The sequence below is a fragment of the Lepidochelys olivacea genome, assembly GCF_965140295.1.
Source record: "Lepidochelys olivacea isolate rLepOli2 genome assembly, chromosome: 2".
Lineage (NCBI taxonomy): Eukaryota > Metazoa > Chordata > Testudines > Cheloniidae > Lepidochelys > Lepidochelys olivacea.
The window spans coordinates 34,176,929-34,200,127 of NC_140412.1; the positions used below are offsets into that span (position 1 = coordinate 34,176,929).

The 23,199-nt window shown below is 39.4% G+C and overlaps 1 protein-coding gene across 3 annotated transcripts in view; it reads left to right on the forward strand.

Moving 5' to 3' along the window:
• Positions 1-23,199, forward strand: part of ANGPT1 (angiopoietin 1) — a 209,831-nt gene that overhangs the window by 83,068 nt on the left and 103,564 nt on the right. For 2 of the 3 annotated variants that reach the window (XM_084618518.1, XM_084618519.1), the window contains one exon: positions 21,242-21,397. In XM_084618518.1, the coding sequence (XP_084474644.1) occupies positions 21,242-21,397 (156 nt within the window). Of the gene's footprint in view, positions 1-19,545; positions 19,622-21,241; positions 21,398-23,199 lie in introns of those variants that run through there. The other variant, XM_084618520.1, reaches the window with a different exon arrangement.

Genomic DNA, 23,199 nt, shown 5'->3' on the forward strand with positions numbered 1-23,199 from the left:
CGGTTTGGGCATATTGAAGTAGAGTGGCAGGCAAGTCTTCAGCAGCAACTGTAGTCTTCTGTGATAGTATTTTAAAAATAGAAATATCTTGTTTCTATTAGAAACAATGACCTCCCCTTTGCATTTTACATATTTACATATGATTTTCTATCCAGTTCTAAAATCATTAGAAAGTTATTATAATTTATAATATAAAATTTAGGACTCATTTTCTTTTCCATGTTTTTTCTTAAAATAGCTTTGTAATTATTTAAAATTAACTAAGGTGTCCAAGCAAGAGAAGGTAAAATTTGTGTCATTCTTTGGTCACATTTTATATAAAACTATTTTTTTTAATTCTTTTTCAATTGACAGTACTTCCTTAAATCAAGCTTTTTAAGTATTCCTTTTGTTGATGTACTAAAAAGCAACTATTCATAGTATCCTAGAAATTAGACATGGACTAGACCTATTAGGTCATTAGTTCATCCCCTGCCAATGCAGGATTAGTCCCTTTAGTATATTCCCAAATTACCAACTCCACTGGAGCCAATTATATACTGTACATTTATTTTCTAACATTCATCTTGCTCCTTTCCCAATAAAAGCTGTACAGCATATGCAAGAATTCAATAGACTTTAAATAAAAGGGAAATAACATGAAATGCCAAACTTATTAACATTTCAGAGACAGTTTATATTAAAAATCCTTTTTTACTACTCTTGCTCTCCAAAGCATGTGTTAAAAGATGGAGATTAGCAAGAGCCTTTGCAGTAAAGGATTTGAACATTCTTCTTTGTGCTGGTTCGGCTGATCTACCGTATGATTTGAGCCAAGTCTCTGGCTTTGTTAAAAGCATAAATCAAATGTATCCTAGAATTTAGTCATACTTCACATTTGCCACAGGTGGCTTCATTGTTATTAAGATGGGAAATAATATTTAAAGGGGCTGGTTTTATATCTGAACCAAAAACAAAGTACTGAGACATTAAATTCATGTTTGAGACTATTTGCAAACCATGCCAAAACAATATATGGCTAAATAACAAATATCTAGTCTCCTGTCACCACTTATGTGGCATGTTACTCAGGTTGTGTGATTGTTTGTGTATATGTCATTCCACACAGTGTTAATCATTAGGAAGTCGGCTTTTACCCTATATTTGAAAAAGGAAATCCAAGCTCTCAGGTGTACTACAATCTGTGGGATGTTCCAGGTTCCTGTTCCACAAGAGAAACAGAGCCAGACTCTTCATCAAGCTAACTTTTAGGCACGAGAAAAGTTCACAGTGACAGGCCTAGGAGCCAAGGGTTCAAATCTCACCTATTCTTCAAAGTGCTGCTTATATTTCCGTGCACTTCACAGCCCTTCTTAGTACGCAAGGCCCAATTTAGGAGGTGGCCAGGTATCAGTATGAGCTTCCCCGCTCCATTTTATAAATACAGAGACAGAGCTATTGCAAAAACTCATTTCTGGCAGGGCTGGAAATAGAAGTCGAACTGTCTAAATAACAGAATCAAGTCTCTTCCACTCAGTCATATTGCCATTCACATGGAACGTGCCAAATCTATGTGCTTGGTTAGCTCATGTGTAAGCACAGCTCTAACCACCAAACTACACTCCCCTCCCACAGCCATGAATAGAACCCAGAAATCCTGAACCCCAACAATGCGCTACAGTCTTGCAAAAAGACCACTATGATTATGAATTAATTGTATTTAATTTGGTAAGCTGCTAACTTGAATACTCATTAACAGGTCTCTGGAATGGGTGTCAGGAATCCTATAAGGGCTAGGGGAAGAGTAGCTGGATGCTTCTCACTCTCCTCTCTCAAAGAGGGCCAATTGAAATCTGGAGGGAATCTGGACAGGATCTGTGAGGACTTTTCCTTCTACAGCTCTTGAATTTCAGCTTTCACAAATGCCGGCTGAGTGGTTCCTCAAAAATGTCTGTGTGACATGGGGAGGAGGCCCTGTCCTGTTCCTGGTCATGCAGGCTCACACAAGTGCTCATAACAGCAGCAGAACAGAAAGAAAGAAACGCCACGTCCTCTGATCCCAGGGCTGTAGGCCTAGATAAGGAGCTTCAAGTTTGGGAACATATTTTTGTTACATCTTGAGGTTTGTTATCTGTCTGTCTGTGGCCACACGATAGAGTCCTCCCTAGAAATGAGGATCTGATTGGCTGGCCTTACGTTTTCTTCTTGCTGAACTGCTTCTTCAGCTAACAGTATGTTATCAGCATAATGGTTAGAAAGAAAAAAAAATGTCAATTTCTTGCCCTGCTGCTCTGTAGATGTGGTGGCTGCTGTTGGAACGGACCCTGTTTTGGCTGAGAGAAAAAAAAGCCGGGTAATTCCTGCTGCCAGCTGTGTTAAAGGGCTGCCAAGAGAGCTGCAGAGTGTCTAGAGACCGGCCTTAACCCTGACCCAGGATCCAAACACCACTGAACTTTGGGGGAAGTTCAGATACAGTCTGGAACTTTACAGCTCCGGCTCATCTCTATATAATCGTCTCTATAGTCTTCCCTTTTAAAGAAACCCCCTGAATGGTGGACCCTCCAGTCTGTGAATAAATTAAAGAATCCTGCTTGGTAGCATGATTTGCCGCAGATTTGGATCAGGGTAACATTCCATAAATATTCCTGCCACCTTCGTCTTCATGATGGTGAAAGTCATGAACCATTTTGCACGGCATGCAGAAATTTGCCTTTCCCCTCTCCTTACAGCTGGGAATTCATGGAAGGACTTACTTCAGCTGGAACAGAAGCACTTACTGTCTAGCTTCCTTTTCATGTTTATTCCAAATGTAATAATGGTTAAAAATCCCTCTGCAAACATTTGCACTAATGTTAACAGCATCCAGTGTAGGAGAAAATAATCCTGGATAACACGGTAATAGATTTACAGTAGGATGAGAAAACTCATTACCAAATACATTATACTGTAACGGGGAAGATGGGAATTGCAGAGGGTTCACTGTATATTAAAACAATGGCATTCTGATAAGCTTTGAGAAATTATTTGGGCCAGGTTTAGAACAGAAAACTAAAATGCAAATAGTGTAAAAGCATGAAGAATGAAGTCCTGACCTTACTGAAGTCAGTGGCAAAATTCCTAGTGACTTCCATGGGGCTAAGATTTCACTCCTTGTCTATCTTTCATGTCTTGCTCTGATACAGGGGCCACTGGTTTTCTTTCAACAGATACATTCATAACTAATGTAAGCAGGCTCCCCAAATTTAGAACACACAGAGCTGAAATCACACCTTCCCCTTAATGCAGAGGACTTTGAGCCAGCACAGAAAAGGAACCACAGAACCATATGTCCCTGGCCTATGTCCAGTTAGGGCCATGCTCTCCAGTTCTCTCCTCCAACAGCATGGCTCCCTTGGCTCTGGTACATGCACTCCATGTTCTCCTCCAAGAGGTGCTGCAGGCGTAAAGGCGAGTTAATGCTAGTTCCATCAGCAATGACACCAATGTAGATTTTTTCTGGAAAAAGTATTCTCTGTAGAGTGGAGCATGCTGTGTCCAGCAGCTAATCCCTGTCCCTGGAATACCACCTTTAGTCTCTCAGAACCCTGTGAATCTCATACTCAGGGTCTTCCACTGAGTCTGGAAGAAAGAGGGAACGTGATGAAGGAGACATGGTTTCCTTTTCCAGTTTATGGGCCTTTTCTGAAACACTTTGCTGCTTAGGGTCATCAACAATACGTGGTTTGCAAAAACAAAAGAAAAACTAATATACAGCTTGCCTGGGGTACCTCAGAGGGGACAGAAAGTATTGAGACAATATTCCTTCAAGAGATTTCATGTATCAGCAGTGAAGGGGTTAGCACGCCTTAAAGTTCTAACTAATGGGCATGCATATTACTGCCACCTAATGGGCAGTATGCATAAATATTAGTGAGTATGCAAACTACTGCTTTCATTAGGATTCATGATCACATTCTCTCTCTTTTTGTTTGTTTGTTTGTTTTTTGTTTAGCCAAGAAAGAAGACACAAATGGTTTTAAACCCAATACTAGTGAGCAGTAGAAATAGAGATTCTTGTTTAGCTGACATGGCTGTAGCCATAAGAATTTTGGTCCTAATTTCTAGCCCTGGTGTTGAATGTGTGTGGTTTAGCTGATGACCATGACATTTACATTTATGTACTGCATTCACAGATTCAATGAAATCAAAACTAGCAGCTGTTACTCATAAAGAAGCTCAGTGCAACATGGCTATTGTTATAGAAATGAGGCAGAGCCACAGTCCTACATCCAAATACCTAGAACTGTAAGAATATCTGGATGTGATTCTGAACTTTGCTACTCAGGGCATCTATGATTCTGAAGTGTAACAGTGAGCTCCAAGGGCTTTGAATGTTTTCTTTTTATGTAACAGTCCTATTATCTTGAAACAGTGTTTTATGTATTTCCGATTACATTGTAAATGGTTCTGAGTGATTACAAAATGGATTGTCTGGATGAGGTTTTACTTGGCAGTATAAAATAGTTTTATTATTACACACTATCTAGTTTTGGTGTATAGTAAAATTGAAACAGACTGTAGGAGAAGGGTCCAGGAAAGTGAAGCCAATTATAAAAGCTAGATGTTTAAACAAAGATCCAAGTGAAGGACTGAATTGAAATATTAGTGACCTGTATCATCTTTAACTTTTAGCTCTGTCAAGATGTTGTCACATTAATAATGTCACAGGGACTCTTTTATTCTATATTTGTAAACTGTGTGGCACAATGGGACCCTGAACTTACTGGAATACAAATAATAAAGGCATCCTCATTATCACTGAGAGATCATTAGAAATGTTGTGAAGATTCAAAAAACAAACATGTAGCATCTAAATAATTGGTTGAGTGAGTTTTGATGATTCGCCTTCTTGCTTACCTAGGAACAGTAGGAAGATGGTTGATGACAGCAAAGCTGTGAACCTATTTCTTTGTTCAGTGGGAAGATGCTCACATTTAGAATGATATTTGGAATAGATTTCACTAAAGAGCTGACAGCTGGATGCCCATAGTCTCCTCTTTCTGCAGCAACACATAGCCAGTGACTATCATAGATCTCAAGTAGGTTTATACAGCTGTTACCCAACAAATCTCCTTATTTCTTATGGTGAGTAATGGTCTGATTGCTATTTTAGAAGCCAATCTGCTGTACATTTAATTAGAATATATTGTTGTTTTATGGAGTCATGTCTCAATTTAAGTTTATTTACGGATGATTATCTTCCACCTTTTCTTGCTGTGCACAGATCTGGTAAATGAGAGACTGGAATCAATCTTTTTATTTTTCCTGATAAAACCAGATGTTTTCCAATGGTTACATGCCACGTGTGTGTGTGTGTGAGTGTGTGAGTGAGAGAGAGAGAGAGAGAATCTATATCTTTGTGAAACTCTGTATTGATGTTCACAATAGTAACAGGAACCACACATTGGTATCAATGAGGGGAGGAAAAGACCATTAGCAGTGGGAGACCAGATATGGTATTGAAGCCTAAAAGCTCCGGCTCTCTAGCATGGGATTCCATGTGATGCACGGTGAATTCCACAGAATAACAGGAGTTCCAGGTAAAATTTTAAGGCTTCTGGACCAATTGTTAAAGTGGGTTGAAATTTGGGGGGAAATTCTCATCCCCAACAGTCATGGGAAAGGGGAAGATGTTGAGAGAGTGCTGTTCTCCTGAGCCAGGGAGAGGAGGAGGTGACCTCTCCTTCCTTCTCCTGCACTTCAGCCACTGCTCACAGGATTCCCCTGGTACAGTCCTGAGGTACATAAGAGGTTTGTGTGCCTCTCCAATTATATTTTGAGTTTGCAGAACTTACATGAATTCATAGACCTTACTAAAAGGCAAGAAGGAAGGCAGGAAGGAATGAAAACTGCCAAACCAGATTTCTCCTAGTTAAAAGGAAGTCTGTGCTAAGAGTTGGGCATAGATGAAAACGTCCACTCTCTTACAAGCTTAATGGAGAGCCCACAGAGCCCAGACACAGGGCCATTAGCACCTTTCAGCATAATACAAATTTCTGTGCCTTTTTGAACCATCATATAGAATTTAATTGAGATGAGAGCTTTTTAAACCTATTGGAGGGTTGTCATTTTCTATTAAACTCTACCAGTTCTATGGAATCCTACTGGTTTCATCCTTATTAAATTCTGTAGCCTTTTCCCTACAAGAATTGGGTGCTTGATATTCTGATTGTGTAGCTCAGCAAACGTCAGGTCTATACTTCCTGATTGCGCAGGGATTTTCCAATCCATCAGCCTATACCCATTGATGTAAGTGTGCACTTGCTTATTTTATACAAATCTGCAAATCTGACCCAGCAAGTCCAGCAGGTAGAATAAGCTGAATTCACCATATTGATTTCAGCACTTTGAGATTTATATGCATGTTTCTCATTCTAATAGTTATAAATTATATTTGGCTGTATAATTACAATGAAATTCTCTTAACTCATCAATTGTCACAGACTTAGGAAATAGACTCCACAAAAAAAAAAATGTTGTTTCTATGGTACTGTGTGTTATAACACTGGGCAAAGAGTTACACACACAGTTTTCATTAAATGTAAATGAAGCCAGGTCTGGAACTTAGAGGCTAATATAAAAATGTAGAATTTTTGAGAATGAGAAGAAAAAGTACTGTGATTGCCACTAGTATTTAACTTTTTTTATCGTTCTGTGGAAAGCTGAAATTACTAGTTTACTGCCATAGTCATTTCTGGAAGTGTTTAGTTTATTTGTGCCTTAAATTTATAAAGTGATTCCAGCAGAGGTGTATTGAATTTGATACCATTTTCAAATATTTCTCATAGAACTGATGTAAACATTAACATGTATCTAGGATGTTCGACATTAAACGATTTGTGCTTCAAATTGTTGTATCAAAAATTGAGAACCATTAATATGTGCAGGCTTTACAGGACACCAACAAATATTACTATCCACCAATTTTAAGAAACTATAATTAAGGTGTGTTATGTATAAATTCATGAAATTATGTATGCACATAAATACTGTATGTGAGAATAAATAATCCTTTGCCTAAATGTTCATTGCTGATAATCTGAAGTAGTTCAGCAAACTACCTATGTACCTCCAGGGATTGAACAGAGGCAAGAATTTTACAATCTATGCAGCCTCTACCCATTGCCATATTAGGTGCTAACAGACAAGAAGATCAGTCTTCAATGCTAAGTGAAATTCAAGCAAGTGTTGAGTGAGAAAGAGACTTGCTTACCATAAAATTAAACTGGTGAGCATTATGCAAGGACAAGGAGCATGAGTGAGCAGGGCTCTTTATTAAAGGCCTCTTTCTCTCATGTACTGTAAATAGAAAGTTTTTTCCTGGGCATTAGATTCTGGAGCCTACCAACCAACCCGCACTTACTGAGCAGAGGAGAGCTCAGTTGCCTACAAATACTTTGGCTGCTGTGATATTTCCTAGCTTGTTTAGGGCTTTGCCACAGGGAAGCGGAAACATGGTGTGCTGTCCCAGGAGCAGACTATGAATCACATTGTGACTCTGAATCACACTCTGTTCCCCCATTTCCTATGTGAAAAAAAAGTTATCTGTACCAACACTATGCCTGGCAAAGATAACTTCCCCTGATATGCCAGCTCTGCTGTCCTGCCTGACACATTTGGGTTGGCAGGGGACACAACCCCAAAATATTTTGACGCTTTTCAGATCATTGTGGACCAGTGGGGATGTCACACATCTGCATGGCTCCATAGTAAGGATAAGAACTCCATCTCTGGCAACCCAGTGGCATTAGTGAACTGAATTTGTTCGTGTACTGTGGTGAATGGTATGAACCAACATTACTTTTGCTTTGAAAATTACAAATGATTAATCATAGAAACACATTCAAGAGTGAACTATAGGCTGTAACTATGGCATGGAGATGGGGCTGTGTCTGGTTGGGGTGCATTCTGTTCACACATTCCTACATTACACTAGCGTTCCAGTATTTGTACGATGGGACTTGTGCAATTAAGCTTCTTTCATATTTATACTTCAGCAAGTACTCAAAACTGAGGCTGTAGTCTGCTGGTGATCATCACCACTTATTATTGGTATTGTGGTAATGTCTAGGGGCTCCAGCTGAGTTTGGGGTCCTGTTGAGCAAGGCACTGTACAAATGTACAGGAAGACAAATCTTTGTCCGAAGGAGGTTGCAGTCTAAATAGTCAAAACAGGCAAAAGGGTAGCAGAAAGGGAGCATTATTCTCTCCATTCTATAGACGGGGATCTCAAGCACAGATTATTTCAGAGCCTGATCCAAAGTCCATTGAAGACAATGGAAAAACTCCCATTGGCTTCAGTAGAGTTTGGATCAGGCCCAAAGTGACTTGCCCATCACATAGGAAGACTGTGGCAGAGCCAGGAATTGAACCCAAATCTGAATCTTAGTACAGTGCCTTACTTACAGGCTAGCCTCCTTTGGCTATGTCTAAGCTATGAGCTAGGCATGTGAATCCCCTGCTCGTGTACACAAAGTCATGTTTGCTCTCATTGAGCTAGCACAAGTATAAGTAGCCACAGTAGCACAGGTAGTGGCCGTGGAGGCACTGCTGATCTGTGCTGAGCACAAACCTACCTGAAACCACGTGAGGAGTATGTACTCGGCACAGCTCAGCCGAACCTTGCTCTCACGACCTCTGCTGCCATGCCTACTATGTACACTCATGCGAGCTTGACGACAGCTAGCATGAGTGTGTGTACACGAGCAGGGAAATCAAACCCCTAGCTCAGAGTGTAAGCATAGCCTCTGAAAGTGTTTGCAAACATCCCTTTGGATGTCAACAAGGCACTTAGATGCCATGGTAATCGGCCTGGCATAAGAACCGGAACAGAATAAAAACAGCAGCAGCAAAAACTGGTGATGCTATGTTAGCAAGTACAACATAAACTACCATCAACCAAAAGTTACATATGGTAGTCCAATCAATGCTAAAATTCTCCCTGGTTCAACTGAAGTTTAGATATAAGTTAATAATGTTGTATGGCAGCCAAAACAACATACGCACCTTGGGACTGCATATTTCACAGGCCTCACATAGTGAAGCAAGGAGGCGATTTCATCTGGACTAACCTGGTAGTAAGCACTACATTCAGCAGCAAGCATTTGCAGGATCAGGACCTAAGGTATTCAATATTCATTTATGTGGAATTCATTCCAGAATAAGTCACTTTCAAAAAACTATTCTTGCCATATATTTTGAATATCTTTGCCAAAGGGAACTGGTTCTTTGTTGTAGTGGATAAATACTGTGTGAAATAAAACAACTGTTCTTCTTATTTATTCAGGGTGAGATGTTAGGCATGTTGCCTCATCTACACTTAATGCCTCCCACTTCATCGTACACTAGTGATGGGTCATACTTGCAGCCAACTGTATAATCAGAGATGAGCTGTGTTTATATAATTAAGTGGTTTGGAACGTCAGATGAAGAAAAATACAGTTGGCCCTCTAGCAGAATTTGTAAAGGTTAATATTAAACTGGAAATTTCTTTAAACCATAAATTCACTAATGGCAGGATAAATATGAACATGTTGTTCTGGTTTCGTTTTTTAATAAATGGCTCCCATACGGGACCATTTCATCACGTCTGACATGATTCTCAATTATGCTGCTCATTGATTTTATTACACTTTAATGATAAATAAATAAGAGATGCAATATTCTAATAAAGGTCATTGAAACTAGCCCTTTTAGCGTTTCATATGCTGCTTGTAATAACCGCAGTTAATCATAATTTAGAAATAGCAAGTAGTCTCCCAGTTTTCTAGGTATTAGCCCAAAAGCAAGGAGGCTTTCTGGGTGTATTTCCCTTCTCCAATACAGGGCCTAAATAATTGGGTACCTACCGAAGATGTCCAAATTCCTTCGAGACTTACACAGAAAAGATAAGATTGAATCATCAAACTGGTACAGACCAATACTCCATCTAGTTCAATGGCCTGTCCTTGGACGTGCCAGATGCTTTGAGAGGAAGTGAAACTCAACCTACCCAAACCCATAAAGTATCCAATTATTATACCATAGGGTGAACCAAGCTGGGGATCTGCTCATATCCTGAAACAAGAGGATTGATATTCCCTCATAACTTTATCCTGGCTAGCGTTACTAGAGATGCTGTTAAGACACTGAAGTCTAATGCTTAAATAAAAAGCACAAAGGGTCATATTACAATACCTTTACTCGCTTTGAGTAGTACTTTTACCCATGAATACTGACTTCAGTGGGGTACTCTTTGGTGTGAGTAAAGTTATCATGATCTGACCCCAATGCATTGGATCAATAACATTCTGCAGCAGAAAGTTTTACCCATTAGTCTTGTGTATTGTATAAAACAGTATCCTTTTATCCACTTAATATTTGTTGTGTTTTCAGTGCATTGAGAGTTCTCTTCTTGTATTACATACAAGAGAGTAAATAAAGGCTCCTTATTGTCTTCTCCATGGCAATTTTTGGGGGCAAAATACTTTTGGTGTCAAATTTACCAGATTTGTTCTTAGTCTAAAGATGGTTTTATTGTGGTTTTACTGTGGAAATTTTGGTTTTGAACTTTGAAACTCTGAATTTTGGACTGAAATAAATAAAAAATGACCAAACAGAGCAATTTATCTGGGCCTTAAAAAAATGGATTGTTTTGCATGATTTTTTTTCTTTCATAACAAAAGTTTTACTTAGTTCAAACTTACTATGGATTTAAGTTAGTTCTCCATGAGGACAAGTGCCTTTAATATATTGGAAGTCATCTGGCTCAGAAATAACAAAGCAATATGTGTTTGAAAATCACATATTGCAAATGCAGCTGTGTTTATTGCAGTGATTACTTATTAAAATAAACACAAAGTGATTATTTGTACATGTGATCCCATATACATATGAAAATATTCAGACAAATGCACTCAGTGGGTTTATTTAAATCTCACATTAGAGATACAAATCAAACGTGTGATGAAGCACCACTCTTTTTTTTGGTAAACTAATTGTAATTCTACATTAATGCAATAGTATGAGGGTGATTTTAAACATACATAATGCCAAGGACTTAGTTCTTCCTAGGAGCAAGTTCCATTGATACATCTGAAGACACTAGGCTTAGAAATAACAAAGTTATGAATGGTTCCATTCCGAAGTGTATTGATTTAAATTTGCAGTGGCATGGATATTCAAGCACACTTCATGCATTTATTTAAATCTTAACATAAAGATGTAGCCACACTGGGCCAGATGCTCAGCTGGTGTATACCATGCTCCACTAAAGGCAAGGTAGTGACATAATTTACATTGGCTGAAGTAGCGAGTCCATTTATTTGAATAGGTAAATGTCAGTTGTTCATTTTTTTCTCATAGAATATCATTTGGAAAACTACATTATTGTAGACTAGGGTTACGTTTTTAAATGCACAAAAGTGAGGTAATTTGAAGTGATGGATCTCTCAACAGTATTACACATATTTATTAAGGTATTAGAGCGAATAGCAATGCAAAATAATACATGGCTTGAGTACCTTAAGAATAATCTAATATCATGAAAGAATAACTCACACAATCCAACAAGGCTTACTTTTATTATTACCTTAATAAAGACTTTGAACTCTGGGTATATTACAGTCAATAGAAGTCAAAAGTAAATAGAGTTTCTATAGCCAAACCTCTCCCAAAGCAGGAGTTTAGCTATAGTTAGAGTTACTGATTGATTGGAGTAGTTCTTTTTCTGAAATCCTGGAACTCAAAACCACAAACACTTAGGTAATGTTTCATAATCAACCATTCCTTTCTAGTACTATGCACACTATATATCCCAGTCGTCCTTTCTTAGAGTCTAATGTGCATATTAGGCCATTCATAATTTAGTCCCAACAGCAATAAATACATTGGAGTATAGTTAGTGTGCATCTCCTTCTTGCACTTTAAACTAGGGCCTGATCGTCAAATGCTTTCTTCCTCATATGGAACTTTCCCTGCTTCATCTCCATCCCCTCAATGGACACCCCAGTGAGTCCAGGAGGGGGCGCATAGGAAAGGAATGAGAACTAATTGTTCTCTGTGATCATCACTTGCTGACCCCACAGATTTCCCATCACTTGCTGACCCCAAAGCGGATACCTCAGAAGAAGTCAGTGGTGCATGAAGGATCATTAACTGTCTTTATATGCCCTCCATGGAGAATCTGCAGTGGGATGGAATGAATAGCAGGATGCGTTCTGCTCTATGCATCAAGCTAGTCTCTTCCATGTGGATCTGCCACACTGAATAGTCTCATCGCCAGTGAACTCCAAACCTCTTACTCTTGAGGGGATACTTTGCAAAGAAATGCATTGGAAACCTCAGGACACTTTCCTGTCTTTGGCACATGGTAACTGCCATCCCTGCCTTTCTGATATACATATGACCCAGGTTCCATTTCTCAGTTTTAAATTCCTTCCCCAACCCGTACAGTTCTAAAAAAGCTTTGAATACTTCAGCCCATTAAATTCTACAGGTCTCTAAATTTTACCTTTCATGTTCTCCCATCTCACTTTTGAGGTGACCCAGATAAGCAGGGTAGTGATTGTAAGCTTATCATTAATGCATGTTCTTCATTATACTCTCTGAAATTCTGTGTAGTGCCTGGTTAGTGGCAGTAATTTGTTACATTAACCTGCATTCTCATACACAGGCACTGTGTGAATATAACATCATTGGGATACCACAGCAGTCCTTACAATATAATTAGTATGAGTAAACTACAATAAATAGTCCCATGATCAAAGCAAGAGAAAAATCTCTCTTTTTATTTATGTCATCTGCCAGAAGTTATGATCGTTTACTTATGTCCGAAGTTACTGTTTCCATTTTAATATTCCTATTAGTATTTGGATGGTTTCTATGAAGACTATTCAATAAACATTATACAGTAAAAGTTAGATAGTCCTAATGCAAAATCCTCTGGAATTTTTATTAAACAATTATGCTGAACTTCCTGACAGTTTTATTTCTGAGAAAGTTACAACCTTATTATGCATCCAAGTGAGTAATCCCACATTGCTGAAAATTCCTATAACAATTTAGTGAGTAGTACTGAAAGCAGATGCAGATGAATTAATAGAAAGAGTAACTATTCTGGTAATAAAGAGATATTCCAGGAAAGAAGGATATAGCAAAAAAAGAAAAAAAGCTGCATTTATTTTTTAACACACAGGGCAACTTAAATAAAAAGTGTAAAGCGGCAGTGTGCAAACAAGGAAATATTAGAGAAATAAAGAGCGCATAGAGTATCTTGACCTGCTAAAATGATTCTTTCATGCATGTGTTATTTATGTATTTGAAGCTTAATGGAGAATCTTTATGGAGAATGCTGTTAAGTTAAATGTGTGATTAAGTAGTTCTTGAAGAGTATTAAACCCCAAATGGTTGAAGTTTGTTTGCTTTTCTGAATGTGATTTTGTGTGTCGCTTGCTATAAATCCATTCAGATGGTGTTTCGTGTAAGTATCCCTTTAATCAGCTGCTAACTAAGAGCTGCTATTCCTCTTAGTCAATAATAGATACATGGTCCGATCCAAAATTCCCAGAGACAGCAAAACAACTTCAATGGGCATTGGATCAGGCCCATAGTGTTTGACGTGAATAAATCTAATTAATTCTGGTTTTCAGTAATAAAAATAATGGGTGAAATCCTGGCCCTTTTGAAGTCAATGGGAGTTCTGCCAGTGATTTCAGTGGGACCAGGATTGTAGTTAATCAGCAAGCTAAAAGAAATGGGAGAAAGTGGGACGGGAATTAACCTTCAGGGCAGGCTGATTCTTTTTATGACCAAATTACTGTAATGCTAGATTCCTCCTTTCCTAATCTCAGCAAACAGTTCCTAACAATCCAAGGGCTGAGATATGTTCACAAAACTACTGTTGAGTTGTCTTGAATAACAAACATTTTTTAAAAGATGAAGTCTTTTTGTGGCTAATTCCTGAACAGGAAAAACAGCTGTATACATTCAATATGTCGTTGCTGCAATAATTTACCTGGCTGTAGTCAATTTTCACTCCCATAAGGGCCAAGTTCCCCATTTCAAGTTTAGCTCTTCATATAGTTTGTGCAAACAGTTTATTTATTCAGCAATATAAACAGTGCTGCCAACTCTCATGATTTTGCCTTGTATTGCCACAGTTGATGTTTTTCTCAAAGTCCTGTCTCCTGGAGTCAGATGAATATATGATACTCTCTGCTTCCCTTTAAAAAATTTTTTCACCATCAGAATGTGGAGAAGAGCTTGAAAACATGACCCTAAAAAGCCATAAAAATTCAGAAACCAGAAGACAGATTAAAAAGAATACTGCATTTATTTATTTTTTTAACCCTGATTTTAAGCCAGACTTCTGATTTGTGTGTGTTTGTGTGGCCTGACTCTGGATTTTTTGAATACATAGGGTGAGCAATAGTGTATAAACTATACACAGTTTAATGAATGCAGGGAGCAACCAATGAACACTCTGTTCAGCCTGTTCTTGTTTATAGTGACTGTCAAATAAAGATTCTGTGATGTACTGAAGAATTCTTCATTTAAACAACCCTTTCCCCACCCCCTTCATAGGGTTTCGAAGATTTTTTTCCTCACAACAGCTTTTCCATCTTCTCTATTCATTGGACTGTGACCCTCACAACAATTTTAGATGCCTAGTTCCAGCTCTGCTCTCCCAGCAGCTGTAGAAACCTGGTCTCCCAACTTGTCTCTTGGAGGAGGTCAACACAGAAGGAAATTTCTGTTGTGGTAGCATCCCATTATAACTTGTACTGTAACTTCCCTGTGTTAGAACTCATCACCTGAGAATCCTCCCTTTCAGTCAGGAAGTGGAGGAAAGGAAGGAAGTTGGACACCCTATTTAGGGGCCCAATGTTTCAGATGCATCTCATTCCAGTGGCATTTTCATGTGGAACATTTACAACCATTCTGTCAGGGGACAGGTTGGAGAGAAGTAAAAATGTACTGGTTAAAGAAAGCCAAACAGGAGCAAGAGCCTGGCTAAAAACACAATGGCCCTGGCTCATGTGCTGCATAAGATGTACCTTCAAAATATTTCTGAACATAAAGCTCTGTGTAAAATCATCATGGCCCACTAAAACCATCTTTGGACTAGCTCAAAATCTTTAGCCTCTACAGTGTCCTAGTTGTGACGAGAACAAACTCATTCTGGTAATGGATACCTGGAACCTTCCATTGCAAACACACACACACGAATTGTGCCTCTGTTATTAATCACTTATCAGATTATTCAGTGGTAAAACTATAAATATTTTGACCATTACACTCAAACGCTCTATTAATACCCAAATCAAAGGGGCAACTTGGCAGCTCAGGGAAACATTTTTGTGGGCTGGGATTCTGAGACATCTACTTTACAACTGTGTCAGGCTGAGTGCTCAGCACTTTTCCAGGCTGAAAAATCAGATCTTAATCATTCTTACTCATAAAATATTTAACCTTGAGGTAGCAATCTTTTTCTGTAAACATGTTAAGATCAGTAGGAGATGTATGTGGACAATCAAATTTGTTGCAAATCTTTTCTGAGCTCAGCTGATGTAGCTCATCAGAATGTGTTTAACAGTTATCCATCTCCACAGGAATGTTTATAGATAAGATGAAAGCAGCCCTGCTTATTAATCACACATTGTATGTTTGACTCCTGCTCCCTTCCTCAGTCTCTAAATCAACTACATCTGGTTCTTACAGCTTAGCTGTGCAGCTTACCTTTCACAATGAAACATGCTCACTGCTACGGAAGCAGGTCCAATTTGATTAAAAATGAATTACTGAGTCAAATAGTCGTGACTAAGATCTGGGCATCAGCTAACCATAAATATGATCAGTTATAGAAAAAATCACTGATGGGTGTAAAAGAAACCCCAACGGGTTCAATTATCATGGTTCCATTGACTTCAATGGAGATGCATCTATCTATACCAGCTGGATCCAGACCAGTGCATTTTCATGTTAATACTCTATAGAAGACATTAAACAAGATGTTAGTAGAATGCCTATATACGTCAGAAATAAAGTCAGCATTTTCTAGTGTGGCACTGTCTTTGTTGTGTGTTATGGCAGGGCCCAGGTCTAAGCAGCTAGAAAGAACAATCCAGGCCCGACTAAAAATAACAAACAAAACCAAACCAACCAGTCTTTGGGGTTTCCAGTTTATTTAGACGGTCCTTGTTCAAACAGATTACACAGCCAGCAACAACTCTGGCCACGTCCCCTTCATTCAGTTCAACAGGCTGTAAACTGTACACAAACAATATCAAAGCAACAACAACAGACAATAACAATGAAGTGGCCCATGTCTTCAAAAATCCCTGTTCTGGGTTCTGGTCCACAATACCCACCTTTCTCTCTCATTAACATGGCCCAGCTCCTTTTTTAAGCTTATGAGCCTGGCTAGAGTCAGCTGCTTTCCCCACTGAGACTTTGAGATCCTCAGCTGGGATTTAACCCAGTGAAACCACATTGCTGACTGGCTTGGGGCCTGGGACCAAGCAGCATCCCTTCCAGGAGATTTTGAGCAACATATGCACTTCTATACATGTACAGGGCTTGATTTCTCCCCTGTAGTGAGCTCTGTTCAGGGCAGGGGCCATTTTGGAGCCATTTACAGCCCCTGCCTCTCCACCACAGCTGCTCCAGCATCAGCATAACTTAGAGCAATTTAGGGGCTGCTTTCTCTTATTCCAGTTAATTATGGCACCTAAGGGATGGTAGGCCAGCTGAGAATTGGGAGACTAGAACTGCATACTCCACATGCCTCTTTCCCCCTATAATATGCCCCCTCTGCTGGGATCAAGGGGAAGAACTGAGAGCTAAGAACTGAGAGCTCCCTCATGATAGGGAAATTCTCATCTAGGCACTGGACCAGACTTCAGTGCTTTTATACTTCTTGCGAGACATAAAGTGGCTCAAAGAGGGGACAACAACCAAGTCCCTTCTCCCATGCAGACGTAAGAAACTTGCAGTGCTTTAAAGCCCTGATGTACTGTCATTTAGATCCGGTTAGGTGTTGTTGCATATCTATACAATTACAATAGATTCTAAAAAATAAATTAATCTATTAAAGGTTGCACAAGAGATGCACATCTGCAATAGCTGTTAATACTCTGTGGCTATTGTTTGTAACAAACAATTGTTTTGCAACAGCTCATAAAATCATTAGACTGGTCACCTATAAATGTAGCATTCACATGTACTTCATGAATCACTAATATTAATCTCTTATTAACTTCAGCAATTGTCAGTCTTCAATCAAATGTGGTGTTAATTATCAGCATGTCTTCATTTAACATGCGGACAACTCTAAAATAAATTCATTTTTATTTGGGAGGCTGTCATAAATATAAAGGGAAGGGTAAACCCCTTTGAAATCCCTCCTGGCCAGGGGAAAGCTCCTCTCACCTGTAAAGGGTTAAGAAGCTAAAGGTAACCTCGCTGGCACCTGACCAAAATGACCAATGAGGAGACAAGATACTTTCAAAAGCTGGGAGGAGGGAGAGAAACAAAGGGTTTGTGTGTCTGTCTGTAGTCGTCTTGGCCGGGGACAGAACAGGAATGGAGTCTTAGAACTTTTAGTAAGTAATCTAGCTAGGTATGTGTTAGATTATGATTTCTTTAAATGGCTGAGAAAAGAATTGTGCTGAATAGAATAACTATTTCTGTCTGTGTATCTTTTTTGTAACAAGGTTTTGCCTAGAGGGGTTCTCTATGTTTTTGAATCTAATTACCCTGTAAGATATCTACCATCCTGATTTTACAGGGGGGATTTCTTTATTTCTATTTACTTCTATTTTTTATTAAAAGTCTTCTTGTAAAACACTGAATGCTTTTTCATTGTTCTCAGATCCAAGGGTTTGGGTCTGTGGTCACCTATGCAAATTGGTGAGGCTTTTTATCCAACATTTCCCAGGAAAGGGGGAGTGCAAGTGTTGGGAGGATTGTTCATTGTTCTTAAGATCCAAGGGTCTGGGTCTGTAGTGTTTCTCAGCAAAAAACTGTCTGAGAGGGAAAGCAACTGGTCAGTCACTGAAAAAGAATGTTATGCCATTGTCTACGCTCTGGAAAAGCTACGCCCATATGTTTGGGGACGGCGTTTCCACCTGCAAACCGACCATGCTGCACTAAAGTGGCTTCACACCGTCAAAGAAACTAACAGAAAACTTCTTCGGTGGAGTTTAGCTCTCCAAGATTTTGATTTCGACATCCAACACATCTCAGGAGCTTCTAACAAAGTGGCTGATGCACTCTCCCGTGAAAGTTTCCCAGAATCAACTGGTTAAAATCATCCTTGAGATGTGGAAAATATTGTTAGTCTTTATGTACTTGGTAGTATATTTAGAGATGCATGTGTCTTATTAACTCTGTTTTCCTAGAGCTCCAGGAAGAAATCCCAGCCAGTGTTTCACCCTAGCTGAGATTTGGGGGGCGTGTCATAAATATAAAGGGAAGGGTAAACCCCTTTGAAATCCCTCCTGGCCAGGGGAAAGCTCCTCTCACCTGTAAAGGGTTAAGAAGCTAAAGGTAACCTCGCTGGCACCTGACCAAAATGACCAATGAGGAGACAAGATACTTTCAAAAGCTGGGAGGAGGGAGAGAAACAAAGGGTTTGTGTGTCTGTCTGTAGTCGTCTTGGCCGGGGACAGAACAGGAATGGAGTCTTAGAACTTTTAGTAAGTAATCTAGCTAGGTATGTGTTAGATTATGATTTCTTTAAATGGCTGAGAAAAGAATTGTGCTGAATAGAATAACTATTTCTGTCTGTGTATCTTTTTTGTAACAAGGTTTTGCCTAGAGGGGTTCTCTATGTTTTTGAATCTAATTACCCTGTAAGATATCTACCATCCTGATTTTACAGGGGGGATTTCTTTATTTCTATTTACTTCTATTTTTTATTAAAAGTCTTCTTGTAAAACACTGAATGCTTTTTCATTGTTCTCAGATCCAAGGGTTTGGGTCTGTGGTCACCTATGCAAATTGGTGAGGCTTTTTATCCAACATTTCCCAGGAAAGGGGGAGTGCAAGTGTTGGGAGGATTGTTCATTGTTCTTAAGATCCAAGGGTCTGGGTCTGTAGTCACCTAGGCAAATTGGTGAGGCTTTTTACCAAACCTTGTCCCGGAAGTGGGGTGCAAGGTTTTGGGAAGTATTTTGGGGGGAAGGACGCGTCCAAACAGCTCTTCCCCAGTAACCAGTATTAGTTTGGTGGTGGTAGCGGCCATTCCAAGGATAACGGGGGTAATATTTTGTACCTTGGGGAAGTTTTGACCTAAGCTGGTAAAGATAAGCTTAGGAGGTTTTTCATGCAGGTCCCCACATCTGTACCCTAGAGTTCAGAGTGGGGGAGGAACCTTGACATGTCATAAATATAAAGGGAAGGGTAAACCCCTTTGAAATCCCTCCTGGCCAGGGGAAAGCTCCTCTCACCTGTAAAGGGTTAAGAAGCTAAAGGTAACCTCGCTGGCACCTGACCAAAATGACCAATGAGGAGACAAGATACTTTCAAAAGCTGGGAGGAGGGAGAGAAACAAAGGGTTTGTGTGTCTGTCTGTAGTCGTCTTGGCCGGGGACAGAACAGGAATGGAGTCTTAGAACTTTTAGTAAGTAATCTAGCTAGGTATGTGTTAGATTATGATTTCTTTAAATGGCTGAGAAAAGAATTGTGCTGAATAGAATAACTATTTCTGTCTGTGTATCTTTTTTGTAACAAGGTTTTGCCTAGAGGGGTTCTCTATGTTTTTGAATCTAATTACCCTGTAAGATATCTACCATCCTGATTTTACAGGGGGGATTTCTTTATTTCTATTTACTTCTATTTTTTATTAAAAGTCTTCTTGTAAAACACTGAATGCTTTTTCATTGTTCTCAGATCCAAGGGTTTGGGTCTGTGGTCACCTATGCAAATTGGTGAGGCTTTTTATCCAACATTTCCCAGGAAAGGGGGAGTGCAAGTGTTGGGAGGATTGTTCATTGTTCTTAAGATCCAAGGGTCTGGGTCTGTAGTCACCTAGGCAAATTGGTGAGGCTTTTTACCAAACCTTGTCCCGGAAGTGGGGTGCAAGGTTTTGGGAAGTATTTTGGGGGGAAGGACGCGTCCAAACAGCTCTTCCCCAGTAACCAGTATTAGTTTGGTGGTGGTAGCGGCCATTCCAAGGATAACGGGGGTAATATTTTGTACCTTGGGGAAGTTTTGACCTAAGCTGGTAAAGATAAGCTTAGGAGGTTTTTCATGCAGGTCCCCACATCTGTACCCTAGAGTTCAGAGTGGGGGAGGAACCTTGACATGGTGCCTTGAGCGACAGTGAAAGTGTATTGAAGTAATCCACAAGGCCCCCTGCTTCTCTGATCTTTCCTTGACTCCAGTGTCTCCTATCACCATCCTCTGCTCTTTGAAGTTCCCCCTTAAAACACTCTCCTGCCCTGAGCCCTCTAAACCCTAGTCTTTCTGTCAAAGATGTGTTAACAAAACAGATACACATGCACATTTTAAAAACCTGGAGCTAACCAAACGCATGCTGAATGTCACTGCTTAATTACTTTTCATAGTGCCCTACTCTCCTGATCCTGTTTCCAGTCATTATCTATTTAGACTGTGAGCTTTTCAGGACAGGAACCATGTTGTCTAGAATTTCACATACTTTTGGCACTATGTAAATGATAATAATATTGTTACGTGTTATATTGCAAGAAGAACATGTGGTAGCATTGGTAGTCATTGAGGCAATATGTAGGCTATTTAAAAAAAGATTAGAAAAAGATAGGAGCTTATTCACACCATCTGATTTTTGCATATGAATTGACATGTTCTTTGTCACTTTGCAAGTTGTGTGTGATTGTTTGCAAGGCAAATTGCAACAAACTCCTGTGTCTGTAAAGGAAGGATTGAACCCTAAAGAACCACTCTAGTGAGGTGATAGATGGGCTCAACACAGGGGTAACCGGGTGTGGTTTAGAGTCTGTGGTATGGAGGAGGCCAGACTAGATGATCTAGTTGTCCTTTCAGGCCATGAACACAATGACAACTGGCCCTATTATGTTACAGATTTTATCTCCCATTGACTTCAGAAGAAGTGCCATGCACAGAATGATGGGAAGGGATGGCCTCGGTGAGAGATCTGAAACTTCTTCTTACAATAGGATTTCTAGCTAATCATTACAAGTGTGCACAACTGATACCTTTTCCTTAAAATGCCCTTGTTGTTACCTTTTCTCTTTCACAGCTCGAGAACTACATTGTGGAAAATATGAAGTTGGAGATGGCCCAGATACAGCAGAGTGCAGTTCAGAACCACACAGCCACCATGCTTGAGATAGGAACCAGTCTCCTAAGTCAGACAGCAGAGCAGACGAGAAAACTCACAGATGTTGAAACCCAGGTCGGTCCCGAGGGCCATATTCTAAGAATTTACGGTGGAGAACCTTCCCCACCACCTCCTTTTACCACATCATCACAAAGTAGATTTCAACACTTTCTGTTTATTGGTAGCAACAGCAATGATGATTGATTCTTGTTATGTATTTTTCTTTATACTTAATGAGGATTGGTTGGTATATTTAGCTTTTTTATGTGTTTGTCAGGCTGGATTGACCAAAAAACTAACAAGCATTTGCTTTCAAATAAACAGCCCAGCTACCAACAGTGAATGATACAAGTGTCAAGCTAAATAAATAATTTTAGGTTAAAATACCTCCTTTGATCTACGTTATTACTTGCCACTTTATTTTGAGAAATGTTATTTATTTTCTCTGACATGTTTCCAGACATTTGAAAAGTATTGTACATGTGGAGTTTTTTACAGGTCCAAGAGAGAGGGACAAACATTCATGCATTTGTCAAGTGCTATGTAGTTGTACAATTTGTTATTCTACAAAGTTTTACAATGTGGCATGAATATAAGACCATTTCAAAGAACATAGCTTACAGAGGGCTCCCCCCACCCCCCCATGGTATTGAGTATTAATAACTTCAATGCAAACTAGTGGACAAATGTGCTGTTCTTATAACCAGCAATTTATCCAGAATACCGTATCAGCTGAGGTCTAATGCTTATCATAGGGCAGTATATACTAATTCTTTTCTTTTGACTTTTCTATCAGTTTACAGTTCACATTACATTATTTTTTCTTTCTCCAAGGACTTCCCCTTGCAATTTGTAGTCTGTGGTATCTTTGACAGTTGCAATGCATTCAAACTGTTTATTTATAACAAATGTATTCATGTGTTGTATTTATTTGGTTTGTTGTAGCAAACTGTTTGAGATAGATCATACTGTTTGCACTCAAGTCCTGACCCAAGTTTACAATATCATTCCCAAATTATTACATAATCACATTACAATATAAAGAAGAACAATAGCAATTACCAAAGGGAGGACACTTAATTTACTCTAGCTAGAGATGATATGCACATGGTGATGACAAAACAGTCTTACTCAGCTGCTTTTTTCATACATTGGTTAATAAAAGTCACCTTCTCAAATGACCTTAGCTTTTATGTAACGGAGTATAGATTCATGAAAATGTTGGAGCAAATCTGTTCTGTTGCACATAGCGTTACACATAGCAGTCTAGTATCGAACTGCAACAATACAAGTCTAGATTTTGACTTTGAACTACATGCTCTGCAGGGGAACAATGGGGTGTAGAAATGCTTCCTTATGCCTCTGCATGCGCTACCTAGACTTTGGGTCTGCTCAGGGTGCAGTGGGTGCTATGTGCCCATTTACTCCCTCCTGACGCAGATGGGTGGGAAAGGGCAGGGAGCAGTGGAGCCTTGGCTCTGCCCCACTTAGAATAATAGAATCTTAGAAATATAGGGCTGGAAGACACCCTGTGAGGGCAATAAGTCCAGCCCCCTGCTCAGAGGCAGGACCAAGTAAACATATCCCATCCCTGACTGGTGTTTGTCCAACCTGTTCTTAAAAACCTCCAATGAGGGAGGATTCCACAACCTCCCTTGGAAGCTGTTCCACAGTTTAGCTACCCTTATAGTTAGATTTTTTTCATAATATCTAACCTAACTCTCCCTTGCTGTTGATTAAGCCCATGACTTCTTGTCCTACCTTCACTTCTCCATGGCATACCTCCCAACTAAGGCAGAAAAGGCATCTCAGAATGGGTCTTAAAATTTTCAAATAAATGGAGACATTATTAGACTGAGTCTTCTGCTTTGTGCTTT